Source organism: Petaurus breviceps, unplaced genomic scaffold (assembly GCF_028583685.1).
Source record: "Petaurus breviceps papuanus isolate PSGF00001 unplaced genomic scaffold, PetGlider_PUasm1.0 174, whole genome shotgun sequence".
In the NCBI taxonomy this organism is placed as follows: Eukaryota; Metazoa; Chordata; class Mammalia; order Diprotodontia; family Petauridae; genus Petaurus; species Petaurus breviceps.
Window position 1 is genome coordinate 51,187,529 of NW_027185761.1, and position 14,536 is coordinate 51,202,064.

The following is a 14,536-nucleotide window of genomic DNA, read 5'->3' on the forward strand; positions in this document are numbered from 1 at the left end:
CACACACACACACACACACACACACACACACACACACACACCTGAGTTGGACTTATCCAAAGACCACCAAGAAGCCAACCACATAAGGTTGAAATCATACAAAGATTATAATAAAAAAGGTACTTATATAAAAGAGATAGTATAGTTGCATGCACACATGCACACACAAACAGATAAGGGTTGTTGGAAATGCATCCATAGTTATTCAGATATAAAACTTACCGGAGCAAATATCACCATACACATTTACAAAACAATTGATAATCCAACTTCCCTCTCCTGAAAGCAAGCAGAGGCTGTCTCATGCTAAAAAGGAAGGCTCCCAGAGCTTCTCACTCTCCAGCCTCACCAGCGTCTTGTCCCTCTTGCTTATTTTTATGAAGCAGATAAGGAGAGCCAGAAAATCAATGCTGAGGGAAAGTGAGATGTTATACCAATCAGGAGGCAGCTTCAGTCTTATTTGCAGGAGGATGGCAAAATGGTCATATTATTAGACAGTGACTGCACACACACACACACACACACACACACACACACACACACACTCACACTCACACACAGAGGCAAAGTACAGGAATCTGAGACTTTCCCCCGGTGAGATGTGGAATTCTTTGTTGTGCCGTAGTCTTCCCCACTGTGGACTCTGGTTTGGCTCATTACTAACTACTATAAATGCAGAGCTGCTTTTTATGAACATACTCCCTCATTAGGCTACCCCATCCCTTAACACAGGCATGCCTATGGGAAAACAGGCAGAGAAACAGCATTTTTTTTGAGGGGGGGGCAGGAAGAGGAAAGAATCTACACAAACCTTGTGAGTAGATTTGAATATATTATATGTTGGGAGCACTTAAGTGTTTATCTGTCTAAAAAATAACCTAAACTCCCCTTATTTTCCCAGAAAATAAATGTCAGGTTGTTATTGAAACGTTCTGAAAAATCATGCTTATAAACGATGTTAAATATGAAGAGAGAATGTAAGCTTACTTTGTTTTTTGTCTTTGTAACTCCAGCATCTGGCCCTGTGGTGTATAGTAGGTGCCTAATAAATGCTCATGGAATTTCTGCTCTTTTTCCCTACTCATGTAAACTCCTCAAAGCAGACTATTTCTAATTATATTTTTGCCTTTGTAGTCCCAGCACTGACCACAGTGTCTACCAAACAGAAACACCAAGAAGTTTAATAAATGATTATTGAATTTTCTCTGGCAGAATGTAAGTTTTTTTGTGGGCAGGAGCTATTTCATTGTTTTCTTTGTAACAGTGCCTAGCACCAGATAGGCACTCATTAATTGATTAATTTATCCTAGTAGAGTATAAATTTCTTGAAGGCAGGGACTAATTAGTTTTTATCTTTTTATCCATGGTGCCTAGTTGGGTACCTGGCACACAGTAGGTACTTAATAAATGCTTTATGAATTAAACCTAATTGAACAAGTCTGTAAAATGAAGGAAGGAAGGGGTGGATCTAAGTTGGCAGATTAGGGGCAGCTGCCCACCTGAACTCTCTTAACATTCCCTTGCAAACAAATTTAAAATAGTGTCTCAGATAAAAATTTGGAGTGGCAGAGCCAGCAAAAAGTGAGATATTTTTCTACTCTAAGCAAACGAAAGAGGTAGACAGAAGTCTATAATGCCATTGTGGAAGTATGGTAGAGTTCTGTCTGGAACATGCCCAGACAGATGCACACATGTGTGCATGTACACACACACACACACACACACACTCCTCAGCAACATCAGCAACAGCAGCAACAGCGACTGGGTATAGCTGCTGCTGATTGGCAACTCTATTGCCCATATGCAGTTCTAGGTCAAAGTTAAGGGAGAAGAGGAGCCCTAGGGGTTGGTCACAAGGGAGCAGGGGTCCTGGTCACAGTACCAAAACAGAGTATCATCAGCACAGCAGCAAAGAACTAGAGTCTCTTCTTTGGTAAAGGCCAGAGCCCAGAAAAGGAAAGCATTGACCATGCCTCTCCCAGGACCACTTTGAAAGCACCAAAAACCTGCAGACCTCCCAGAACTAGCTCTGAAAAGAACAGCACAAAAAAAACAAAAACAAAAACCCTGAAGTTTGAGACCAGTGCTTCTGTATGCTTTCTCGATGAGCAGAGACCAATTTTAACATAAAGTTCAAAGTCAAGTAAAAGGATAGAAAAGTGAAAAACCAACGACAAATTTTAACCCTAAAAACTACTATGGTGGCAGGGAAGACCAAGAAATAAACTCAGAAGAGAACAAAATGAAAACAGATACAAAAAAATACAAGAAAAATGCTAATTGGACCTAAGCCCAACAGGAATCCCTGGAAGAATTAATGAAAGATATGAGAATGGTAGGGGAAAAGTGGAAAAGAAATGACAGTGATAAAAGGAAATTACGAAAAGAGAATGAACAACTTGATAAAAGAGGCACAAAAAATACTGAAGAAAATAACATCTTAAAAATAGAATTGATGGTTTGGTATGATACTGAATAAAAAAGATTTATTTAGATAGAATTGTCATTTTTATTATATTGGTTCAACCTACATCCATAGTTGATATTTTTTCCAGTTGTTTATACCTAACTTTATTTTCATGAAAATCATTTTAGAGTTATGTTCATATAGTTCCTGGGTTTGTCTTGGCAAGTAGACTCTCAAGTATTTCATATTTTGTACAGTTATTTTTAATGGAATTTCTCTTTCTATCTCTTGCTGCCGAACTTTGTTGGTAATATAAAGAAATGCTGATGAATTATGTGGGTTTATTTTATATCCTGCAACTTTGAAAAGTTGTTAATAATTTCAAGTTGTTTTTAGTTGATTCTCTATGATTTTCTAAGTGTAACATCATATCATTTGCAAAGAGTGATAGTTTTGTTTCCTCATTGTCTATTCTGGTTCCTTTAACTTCTTTTAAAAAAAAGTTATTTATTTTCTTTTGTTTATAACATTCAGTTCCACCATCCCTTGAGTTCCAAATTTTCTCCCTCTCCCTCTCCCTCATCTCTTCTCTCCCTCCCCCATGGTGGCATGCAATTGCTATAGGTTCTACAAATACCTTCACATTAAACATTAGTCAAGTTGTAAAGAAGAATTATAACCAATGGAGTGAACAACAAGAAAAAAGGAACGAAACAAAACACAAAAGAGAGAGAGTAAGTAGTTTGCTTCAATCTGCATTCAGACTGTAGTTCTTTTCTCTGGATATCTCTTTCCATCATGAGTTTTGGAGTTGTCTTATAACCTTGCATTACTGAAAGGAGCCCAGTCTATCAAAGTGCATTGTCATAGATATGATGTGTCTGGAATTGTGTACAAAGTTCTCCTGGTTCTGCTCTCCTCACTCAGAATCAGTTTACCTAAGTCTCTCCAGGTTATGAGGAAGTCCATCTGTTCCTCATTTCTTATAGCACAACAGTATTCCATTACATTCATATACCACAGCTTGTTTAGCCATTCTCCAATTGATGGGAATCCCCTTGATTTCTAGTTCTTTGCCACAACAAAAAGAGCTGCTATAAATATTTTTTGTACATATGGGTCCTCCTTAATTTTTTGTCTTCTTTTATTGCTATAGTTACCATTTCTAGTATGACATTAAATAATAGATAATGGGCATCCTTGATTCACCCCTGATTGTACTGGGAAGGCTTCTAGCTTATCTCTATCACAGATAATGCTTGCTGGTAGTTTTACATAAATATTACTTACTATTTTAAGGTAAACTTCATTTATTTCTATGCTCTCCAGTATTTTTAACAGAGATGGGTGCTGTATTTCGTCAAAGGCTTTTTCTGCATCTATTAGGATAATTATATGATTTCTGTTTCTTTTGTTATTGATATGGTAAGTTATGCTAATAGTTTTCCTAACATTGAACCAGCCCTGCATTCCTGGTATAAATCTTACCTCCATGGTGTATTATTCTTGTGATATATTGCTATAATCTCTTTGCTAGTATTTTATTTAAAAAATTTTGCATCAATATTCATTAGGGAAATTATTCTATACTTTTCTTTCTCTGTTATGGCCCTTTCTGGTTTGGGTATCAGCACCATATTTGCATCATAAAAAGAACTTGGTAAGATTCCTTTACCTATTTTTCCAAATAGTTTATATAGTATTGGGGTTAATTGTTCTTTAAATGTTTGGTAGAATTTGCTTGTGAATCTATCTGGTCCTCGGTATTTTTTCTTAGGAAGTTCATCGATGTCTTGTTCAATTTCTTTTTTAAAGATTGGGCTATTTAAGTACTTTGTTTTTCCTTTTGTAGATACTCATCCATTTCATTTAGATTGTCAAATTTATTGTCATATAATTGAGCAAAATAGTTCCTAACAATTGTCTGAATTTCCTCTTCATTTCTGGTGAGTTTACCCCTTTCATTTTTGATATTAGTAATTTGATTTTTTTCTCTTCTTTTTCTAATCAAATTACCAATGGTTTATCTATCTTATTGATTTTTTCCCTCTCCCATACAATCAGCTTCTAGTTTTACTTATTAGCTCAATAGTTTTCTTACTTTCAATTTTACTAATCTCTCCTTTAACTTTCAGAATTTCCAATTTGGTGTTTATTTGGGGATTTTTAATTTGTTCTTTTTCTAGTGTGTGTGTGTGTGTGTGTGTGTGTGTGTGTGTGTGTGTGTGTGTGTTAAGTGTCTGAGGCCAGATTTGAACTTAGGTCCTCCTGACTCCAGGGCCGGTGCTCTATTCCCTGCACCACCTAGCTGCCCCTTTTCTCAAGTTTTTTTTTAATCACATGCCCAATTCATTACTCCACCTTTTCTCTATTTTGTTGATGTAAGAAATTAGAGATATAAGTTTTCCCCTAAGTATTGCTTTGGCTGCATCCCAGAAATTGTAGCATGTTTTCTCATTGCTGTCATTTTCTTTAATGATTGTTTCTATAATCTGTTCTTTTGCCCACTTGTTTTTTAGGATCAGATTATTTAATTTCCAATCAGTCTCTCTTCCCATTGTCCATTATTGAGTATAATTTTTATTGTATTATGATCAGAAAAGGATGCATTTGCTATTTCTGCATTTGATTGTGAAGTTTTATGTCCTAATACATGATCAATTTTTGTGTAGAGGTCATGTATTGCTGAGAAAAAGGTATATTCCTTTCTCCTCTCATTCAGTTTTCTCCAGAGATCTATTATATTTAACTTTCACAGAACTTTATTCACCTCCTTAGTTTCTTTCTTGTTTATATTTTTTGGGGGGGCAGATTTATCTCATTCTGAGAGGAGAAAATTGAGGTCTCCCACTAGTGTAATTTTATTATCTATTTCTTCCTATAACTCATTCAACTTCTTCAAAATTTAGATGCTATGCCATTTGGTGCATATATGTTTAATATTGATATGTCTTCATTGTTTACAGTACCTTTAAGCAAGATATAATTTCTTTATCTCTTTTAATTAGATCTATTTTTGCTTTTGTTTTGTCTGTGATCATGATTGTTACCCCTGCTTTTTTTTTTTTTTGCTTCAGCTGAAGCATGATAGATTCTCTTTCAGTCCATTTCCTTTATCCTCTGTTTATCTTTCTCTTCAAATGTGTTTCTTGCAAAAAACATATTGTAGGATTCTGGTTTTTAATCCATTCTGCTATCCACTTGTGTTTTATGGGTGAGTTCATCCCATTCACATTTGTAGTTATGATAACTAGCTGTGCATTCCCCTTCATGCTATTTTTCACTGGTTTATCTCCTCTTTCTTAGCCCCTACACTTTCCCTCCTCACAAGTGTTTTACTTCTGATCACTGCCTTCTCTGAGATGCCCTTCCCTTCATCAGTTCCTCCTCCTTCTGTTATCCTCATCCCTTTTTGCTTTCTTATAGGGTAAGATAAATTTTTATATCCAACTGAGTGTGTGTGTGTTATTCCCTCCTTGAGCCAATTTTGATGAGAATAAGGTTTAAGCTTTGCCCACCATCCCCTTCCCATCTTCCCCTTCATTATAATAATTTTTTCATGTCTCTCTTATGTGTGATAATTTACCACAATCTTCCCTTTCATTCTTCTTCCAGTGCAATTTTCTTTCTCACTCCTTTATTTTATTTTTAGAGTACCATCCCATCAAAGTTATCTATATCCACACCCTCTGTGTACATATAGTCCTTCTACTTTCTCTTATAATAATAAAGTTATTAAGGTACAAATATTATCTTGACATATAGGAATATAAACAGTTTAATGTTATTGGATTTCTTTTTTCTCTTTTTTTTCCCTTCTTATATTTCCCTTGAGTCTTGTATTTGGAAGTCAAGATTTTTTATTCAGCTCTGGTCTATTAATTAGAAATGCTTGACAGCCCTCTATTTCATTAAATGTTCAAATCTTCTCCCCCCCCCCAAAAGCTTATATTCAGTTTTTCTGGGTAGGTGATTCTTGGTTGTAATCCTAACTCCTTCACCTTCCAGTATATCATATTCCAAGTCAGCTGATTCTTTAATGTGGATACTGCCAAATCCTGTGTAATCCTGACTGTAGCTTCATGATGCTTGAATTGTTCCTTTTTGACTGCTTGCAATACTTTCTCCTTGATCTGTGAGCTCTGGAATTTTACTATGATGTGCCTTGGAGTTTTCAGGATCTCTTTCAGATGATGACATCAATGAAGTAACATCAAAATATTTACAAGAAATTTCTTTGCAAAAGACCTCATTTCCCAAATATATACTGAGTATAAAAGTAAGTCTATATAAATAAGAGCCATTTCCCTATTAATAAATGGTCAAAGGAAATGATCAGGCAGGTTTCAGAAGAAGAAATTAAAGCTATCTATTGCCATATGAAAAAAAAATGCTCTATATCACTATTGATTAGAAAAATGCAAATTAATACAGCTTCTGAGGTTCTGCTTCACACATATCAGTACTGAAAAATGCTGGAGGGAATGAGGAAAAAATAGTTACACTAATGAAATGTTGGTGGAATTCTGAACTAGTCCAACCTTCCTGGAGAGCAATTTGGAACTATGTCCAAAGGGCTATAAAACTGTGTGGAGTCTTTCGATCCAGCAATACCACTGCTAAGTCTATGTCCCAAAGAGGTCAGGAAAAGTATCTATATATACAAAATATTTATAGAAGCTTTTTTTGTGGTGGCAAAGGATTGGAACTTGAGGGAATACTCATCCATTGAAGAATGGCTCAACGAGTCGAGGCATATGACTGTGACCAAATACTATTGTGCTATAAGAAATGACAAAGGGGGTGATTTCAGAAAAACAAAAAAACACAAAAAAACAAAAACAAACCAAAACAAAACAGAACTTGGCAAGGTCTACATGAACTGATGACAAGTGAAGTGAGAATAACCAGGAGATCATTGTACACAGTAACAGCAATAGTGTAATGATGATCAATTATAAACAGTTTGGCTACTCTGATCAATACAGTGATTGAAGATAATTCCAAAGGACTCATGATTAAAAAAATGCAATCTATCTCCTGAGAATTGATGAACTCTAAAGAGGAAAATTGAAGTATAATTTTCTCACTTTATTTTTCTTGCTTTTTAAAAAACAAACATGGCCAATATAGGAATGTTTTACATGATTTCACCAATGTATTCCACACTAGTTTAGGTGACAAAAGGGTTATTGAATATTTATTATATTTTATGAATCCCCATATGCATCTCTCTCTCTCTCTCTCTCTCTCTCTCTCTCTCTCTCTCTCTCTCTCTGTAATGGGAATGTAAATTTTTAAGATCTTCCCTGACCCTAGGTTAAAGTGCACCTGGAGCCTGGGGTAGGAGGCTTGTTTTTCAGTAGATACTTTTTGATTGGCCAGTGGGTCCAGAAGGTTGTTACATCCTCTGAGCCAGGAGAAGGCTATATAAGCCCTGATGTGTAGCTTTGTTTTGGGGCTCACTTTGAGAAGTGTTCTGTGATTTGATCAGATGAAACTCTGGGAAGCCGGTTGTTGAGAGCCCCCCCCTTTCCCCCCCTTACCCCCTCCCACCCAAGCTTTGAAAAACCCAGATGTTGATTTGGTTTGGATGTAATGGTTGGACAGTTTGTAAACTGTCTACTTGATCTGTTAATGTCTTGATAATTCTGTCTGTATAATCTGAAGTTCAGGGTGCTGACCTTTTTCCCCTGAACTAGGTAAATGATACATATTTGACTGATTAAAGTAAGCTTGTTAACCTATTTTGAGTTGCTTTCCCTTATCAAAGCAGATCCAAGAACCTGTGGTGGCAGCCACCCTAGGGATGCTGGGGTGCTTGCTGCTACACACACACTCTTTCTCTCTGCCCTTCTCTCCCTCCCTCCATCTCTTTGGCTCTGTTTCTATGCCTTTGTCTCTATCTCTTCTCTTTCTGTGTCTTTGGCTCTGTCTCTGTCTCTCAGTCTCTGTCTCTATGCCTCTGTCTCTCCATCTCTTTGGCTCTGTCTCTCTCTGTTTGTCTGTCTATCTCTTTCTCTCTCTCTCCCCACTTGATTTTTGGATGTCATCTAGCCCAATCACTTCATTTTAGAGATGAGCAAACTAAGGCACAAGGAAGTTCCATAACCTGCCCAAGCTTTCAAGTATTCATCAGAAGAGAAATTCAAATCCACATCTTCTAACTCAGGAAAATGAAAAGTACTTTCCCTTTATATAAAAGTTAGAGATGTTGACCTCAAATCTAGTGCCATAAGCAAGGGGAAAGTGTACTCTAGGTTTGGGGGGGACTTTTTTGTGACTACTGGTATTATATACTATCAATAGTAAATACTTTTGCTAAAAGATAGTTGAGACTATTGCTTAAAAACAATGAAAGGCAAACTAATGGGAGTTCATGAGTGATAGTATTGAAAACTTTGGTTCTTCAGAGTTATCCCTAGAGTCCTAAAAGAAGTAGTACCTTCCAGGGACTCAACATGCCATTGTCAGTGTGAGTTGATCCCAGAGGAGATATTATATTTGAAATCTCGGTTTCTATCAGTTTGCCCATAACATCCCTGGTCATGGAGGTGGATTTTTGATATCCAAAACATGATCATAATACAAGATACTGAGCTACTAGAATTCCTCCTCTACTTCTGAGGATCTGTATTCTGCCCTAAAGCTTATTCCAGTTCTAAATTTGACCTCTTGATGATTTTATTTTTCATTAACACAGATCAGGTCACAAATTCTTTTTGGAGTCTCTTTTCAAGTTTAAAGCTATACAGTCCTTTATAATTTTGGGAGATATTTAGTCTCATGTTATGTATGAGGAATGTGAGACCCAAAGAGAAAAGTGATCTGTCTAAGGTCAAACAGGGCATTAGTAGCAGAGTTGGGGATTCATTAAAATCACAGAATTGGAGGCAGAAGACACATCAGAGTCCATCAGTTTCAACCCCTTCATTCACAAATGAGGAAAATGAAGTCAAAGGAGATGAACTAGCCCAAATTCATAAGATAGTATGTGACTGAGATAGGATTTGATCATATCTTCCTGATTCCAAGTTCGATGTCCTGCCCACTAAACCATACTCTCTTCAAGTATGGATGGTGGCATCCATCTCCTTTGCCTTTAGCATAGATTCCTCCAATATCTGTGGAAGGGCACAGGGAAGTTGTTGCTACTGTTTCTGATGCTTCTGGTTAGACCAGTAAGCCTGAATCTGTATATACATCTATCTATCTATCTATCTATCATCTATCTATCTATCTATACACATCTGATTAAAAGTATAATTATAGGTAACAACAAATATGCCATTGTAAACCCCATTGTTCAACCCTACATCCTTATTCCAATTTCCTTCAACACAATGCCCTCCCCTGCCAACCTAGGTTAAAGATACTGAAGTCTTTTACTGTGCTTTATAGAACACCTGATCTATAGACAGCAAGTGAGATTTCATCTTAAAATTTTTTCTTACTTTTTTATCTTCTTGGACTCATTGAGATGTGGCCCTTACTTGAGTACATTTTCCTTAACCACCATTTTCTAATACTGGCTATACTTGCACTCATAACCTCTGATTCTCTGGTATTATGGGAGAATCAGATAACTCCTTATTCCCCATTACCATTTACACACTCTCTCTGGCATGTAGTAAGCACTATGTAAAGGTTAGTTATTATTACTTACTCATTTCCTTTGAATTAAGCAGCTAGGTGGTAGTAAATAGAGTACTGGTCTGGAGTAAGGAAGACCTGAGTTGGAATCCAGCTTCAGACAGTTACCATCTGTGCGATCTTTGAGAAGCCACATAACCTCTGTTTGCCTCAGTTTCCTAACTGTAAAATTGGATAAGAGCAATGCTGTCTCCTCAGGGCTGTTGTGAGGACCAAATGAGATCATATGTAGAGAGCATTTAGCACAGTTCTTGGCTTTATAAAGGCTAGTTATTATTGTTACTTCTCTACTCCACTGCAGCTACTCATGCTTGATCTTTCTACCTATCCTCTCTCATCCAGTGTTCCAAGCTCGTGTTCATGAACCCTGAAATTCATTTATCTGACCATACTCTGTTGGTATTCTACCTCTGTCTCTGCCTTGCCACCCTCCAATATATTCTTCATCATCACTGTGACTTCTAACCCTTTTCTTCCCCAAGCCATACCTACATTGGCTCAACTCTCCTTCCTTAGCCATCTTGATATTTGTGAATCGGTTCAACTCTGTGCAGTTTTCTTCTCTGGAGGCCCTTTCTCCTTTATTTTATTGGAGCTCTGTGCTGCCAAACTTCTGCCTGGGTTTACTCCTGCTTGGCTCCTGTTTATACACTATTGAACAAAACTAGAAATGACAAAACCATGGACTATGCTGACTGCGTCCACTGCGAGTTTATGTTGTTGTTCAGTCACTTTGGTTGTGTATGACTCTTCATGATCTCATTTTGGATTTCCTTAGCAAAGATACTGGCTTCTTTTTTTTTAAAGCAATAGGGGTTAAGTAACTTGCTCAAGGTTACATGGCCAGTTATTTCTGGGTGTGGTGCTGAGTATCTGAGCCCGGATTTGATCCAGGTCATCCCGACACTGGAGCCGGTGCTCTTACTCGCTGTGCTACCTGGCCACCCCCTGGCTTCTTTCTGCATCTTATTTTACAGAAGAGGAAAATGATGCAAACAGGATTGAGTAACTTGCTCAAGGTCACATAGCTAGTAAGTGAATTTGGACTCAGAAAGATGAGTCTGACTTTAGGCCCAGAACTTTATTTACTGCATTACCCTAGCTGCCCCAAGTTTATGTTACATGATTTCAACTGGGTTCTTACAGCAGCAAGGCAATCCTTTACACATCTGTAATTGAATTACTATCCCACACTCACTACAGTGGCTTTTCCAAACTTTTTCACCACTCTGCAAACCTCCCATAATTCTCCCTTCTCCCATCCTCTCAATTGAGAACTTGCTTCATATTTCACTGAAAAAAATGATGCCATTTATTTATTTATAGCTGGAAAGAGGGACAGTTTTGTTCTTGGCAATATACAAGGCTTCACACTTATGTACACAGGGAGGACAAAGACACAGACTAATCATTATCTTATCATCTGGACTCTTGGTGGCAAATTTTATCCTGAAGTTTTTTCCCCATAAGCCTTTATTAATTTCCTTAAATTCTTTCAAAGTATCTGTAGCATGTATAATCCTGCATTCTTCCACTGTCAGTTCACTGAAACCAGTGTCTCTTGGGAGTGGATACTTGTGTTTGTAATAATTGGCATGAAGTTGTGCTAAGCTCTTGGTCACAGATCTCAGGCTCCCAGCACTCTGGGATTCTCTACCTCTTGAAAGGCCTATGCCACCTGCTGCCACAGGTAAGCACCCAAGTCTCAGCACCTTTTGGTCTTGTCTAAAAGCCATTCCTTACAAACCTTGAGGAAATGCCAGTAATGTCTGGCTGCCATTTTGGACTCCTGTTGAGGTCAATTAAAGAGAACCTTGTCTTCTCTCTTGTTCTTCATCTCATATTACCCAGTTGCCTTCTGCCAATTTCTCTTCCTTCACCTCTATATCTTGTGAAGAGCTTCCTAGCCAAGGTGAATACCTCTACATACACAGATTGTCCCATTCCATCCTATCTTTTCTAGATTGTCCCCTATACCTTTCCTACTCTCTCACTAGTCTCAACCTCTCTCTGCTTAGTGGATGCTTCCCTGCTTTCTACAAATGAGCTGATGCTTTCTCCTTTTCAAAAAACCCTAATCTGATCCATCCATACCCACTACTTATAATCCTGTATCTCTTTCCCCTTTTCTGAGTGAACTCCTCAAGAAAGCCATTTACTCTAGGTGTCTACACTTTCTTTCCTTTCACTCTTTTTTTAAAAGTATTGGCAGTCTAGATTTCAACCTCATCATCCAACCGACTCTCTCCAAAGTTACCAATGATCTCTTTGTAAACCAAATCCAAAGGTCTTTTCTCATTCCTTCATCTCATTTTCTTCTCATTCCTTCTTCTCTTTTCTCATTCTCTCTTCTCTGTAGTGTTAGTGCCACCACCGTCTCCTGGTTCTCTTTCTTCTGCTCTGGCCACTCCTGATTCATTTTCTGGATCTTCATTAAGGTCTAACTATTCTAGGTCTTCTTTTCTTCTTCCTCCAAATTGTTTCACCTGATGATCTCATCATCTCTTACGAATTCAACTATCATCTCTGGGGTCATGACTTGCAGATCTCTTTATCCAATCTTAACTTCTTATACAACCTCCAATCTCCTACATCCCTACCTGCCTACAAGATAGCTAAAACATAGATGACTTAAAATCAGCATGTCTGAAACTGATCTCATTATCTTTTCCTTAAAACCCTCCCCTTTTCCTAACACCCCTATTACTTTCAAGGGTACCGTTATGCTCCCAGTCACCAGGAATCACATCCTAAATGTTTTCCTTGACTCTTTACTCTCTCTCATCTCCCAAATCCAATTATTTGTCAAACCCAATCTTTTCTACCTCAGTAACACTTTTCATGCACCCCCTTCTGTCATCTGACCCTATAATCCTGTAGGGCAGACTCTTATTACTTTATATCTGGAGTATTACAATTGCCTGCTGATTGGTCTCTCATCTGGAGTCTCTCCTTACTCCCTTCTATCCTTCACTCAACTGTCAAAGTGATCTTCCTAAATTGCAGATCTGACCTCATCACTCCCCTACTCAGTCACTCCAGTGGTTCCCTATTACATCCAGGATCAAATATAAAATCATTTCTTTGTCTTTCAAAGTCTTTCACAACCTGAGCCCTCCCTATCTTTCCTGTCTTCATCCTGTTATGTTCTTCCATATACCCTGCAATCCAGTGACACTGGCCTCCATGCTATTCCCTGCACAAAACACTCCATTTCTTGACTCTGAGCATCTTTGCTGGCTGTTCCCTATACCTGGGATGCTCTCTCTCCTTATCTCCACCTTCTAGCTTTCCTGATCCTATCTTCTCCAATAAGCCTTTTCCAGTCTTCCTAAATTTTAGTGACTCCTACCTCCAGTTTATCCTATCTATACCTAGTGTGGTCATAGTTTTCTTACTCTCTCCCCCTTTAGACTGTGAGATCCTTGAGAGCAAAGACTATCTTTTGCTTTTCTTTGAACCCTCAGGGCTTAGCACAGTACCTGGTACATAGTATGGACTTAATAAATGTTGGCTGACTGACTGATTTATCCTAGAGGCAACAGGGACTTGTTAAAAAAAAAATCATGGGTAGGGCAGAGAATGAGATGGTAAGATTTTTGTTTTCAAAACATCAATTTGGCAGCTGCTTAGAGAATAGAGTAACAACCCAGCCCTTAGTTGGCTGGTATTTGCTTGTCTACATTAGCCTCTATTTTTTATTAGGTCAACACTCTCACCAGCTAACCACCCAGGATCTTCTTACCTTCATATTGATCAGACATTTCGATCACAACTCTCTCAGGCATACAACTGGAACTGACAAACCCTAAAGCAAGATGCTATTATTTTATGAAACTTGTTTGGAGGATAATATTAGCCTCATTGCTGTTGTCTTAAAAATAACATTTGTCCATTATGACAATATTAAAAATAGATGTACACTATTTCCAAAGTGAGTCTGGTACATGGAAGGTTAAGTAGATTAAAACCATCTGTGATTCTCCCCCAAGTCCACAGAAGATGAAATTAGCAATGCTAATTTTCAATATGGTTAGATCTCCAACCTCATTCCTTCAACTGGGCATGACCTTCACACAACAAACAGAGGCCCAGCTCAACCTTTTCCACTGCCAGCCAGGGAGCTTGTGGATCCCAGGGCTAACTCACTTCCTGATAAATGCAAAGGATGTTTCTTTCTTTAACAGTGCCATTTGGAAACATCTGGCATCTCAAAAGGGGTCCTTTCAGACCTGTCCATTATAGAGTCAGGCTGGTGGGAAGCCAGGCTTTGTAAAGATTTAACATCCCTTGCAGGAGAGCATACAGCGTGGGGAAAATTCCAGAGCCACGTGGACAGTTCCATTGTCAGGGAGTAATCGAAAAAGAAAAAATCTATTTAGCTGGACAAGCAAGCAACTCATGGGACTGGGGGCCCCTCATCCATCTCTCTTAAGGAACAATTTCAACTCTAGCTCACATCCCACTGCACATTCA

General features: G+C 38.0%; 1 protein-coding gene across 2 annotated transcripts in view; it reads right to left on the reverse strand.

The window, feature by feature from the left end:
- Positions 1-14,536, reverse strand: part of SYNPR (synaptoporin) — a 395,202-nt gene that overhangs the window by 194,508 nt on the left and 186,158 nt on the right. The window contains exon 1 of one of the 2 annotated variants that reach the window (XM_069084191.1): positions 223-449. The exons of the other annotated variant lie outside the window; for it this stretch is intronic. Coding sequence (XP_068940292.1) covers positions 223-246 — 24 coding nt within the window. The 5' untranslated portion in view covers positions 247-449. Of the gene's footprint in view, positions 1-222; positions 450-14,536 lie in introns of those variants that run through there. 2 annotated transcript variants of the gene reach the window in all.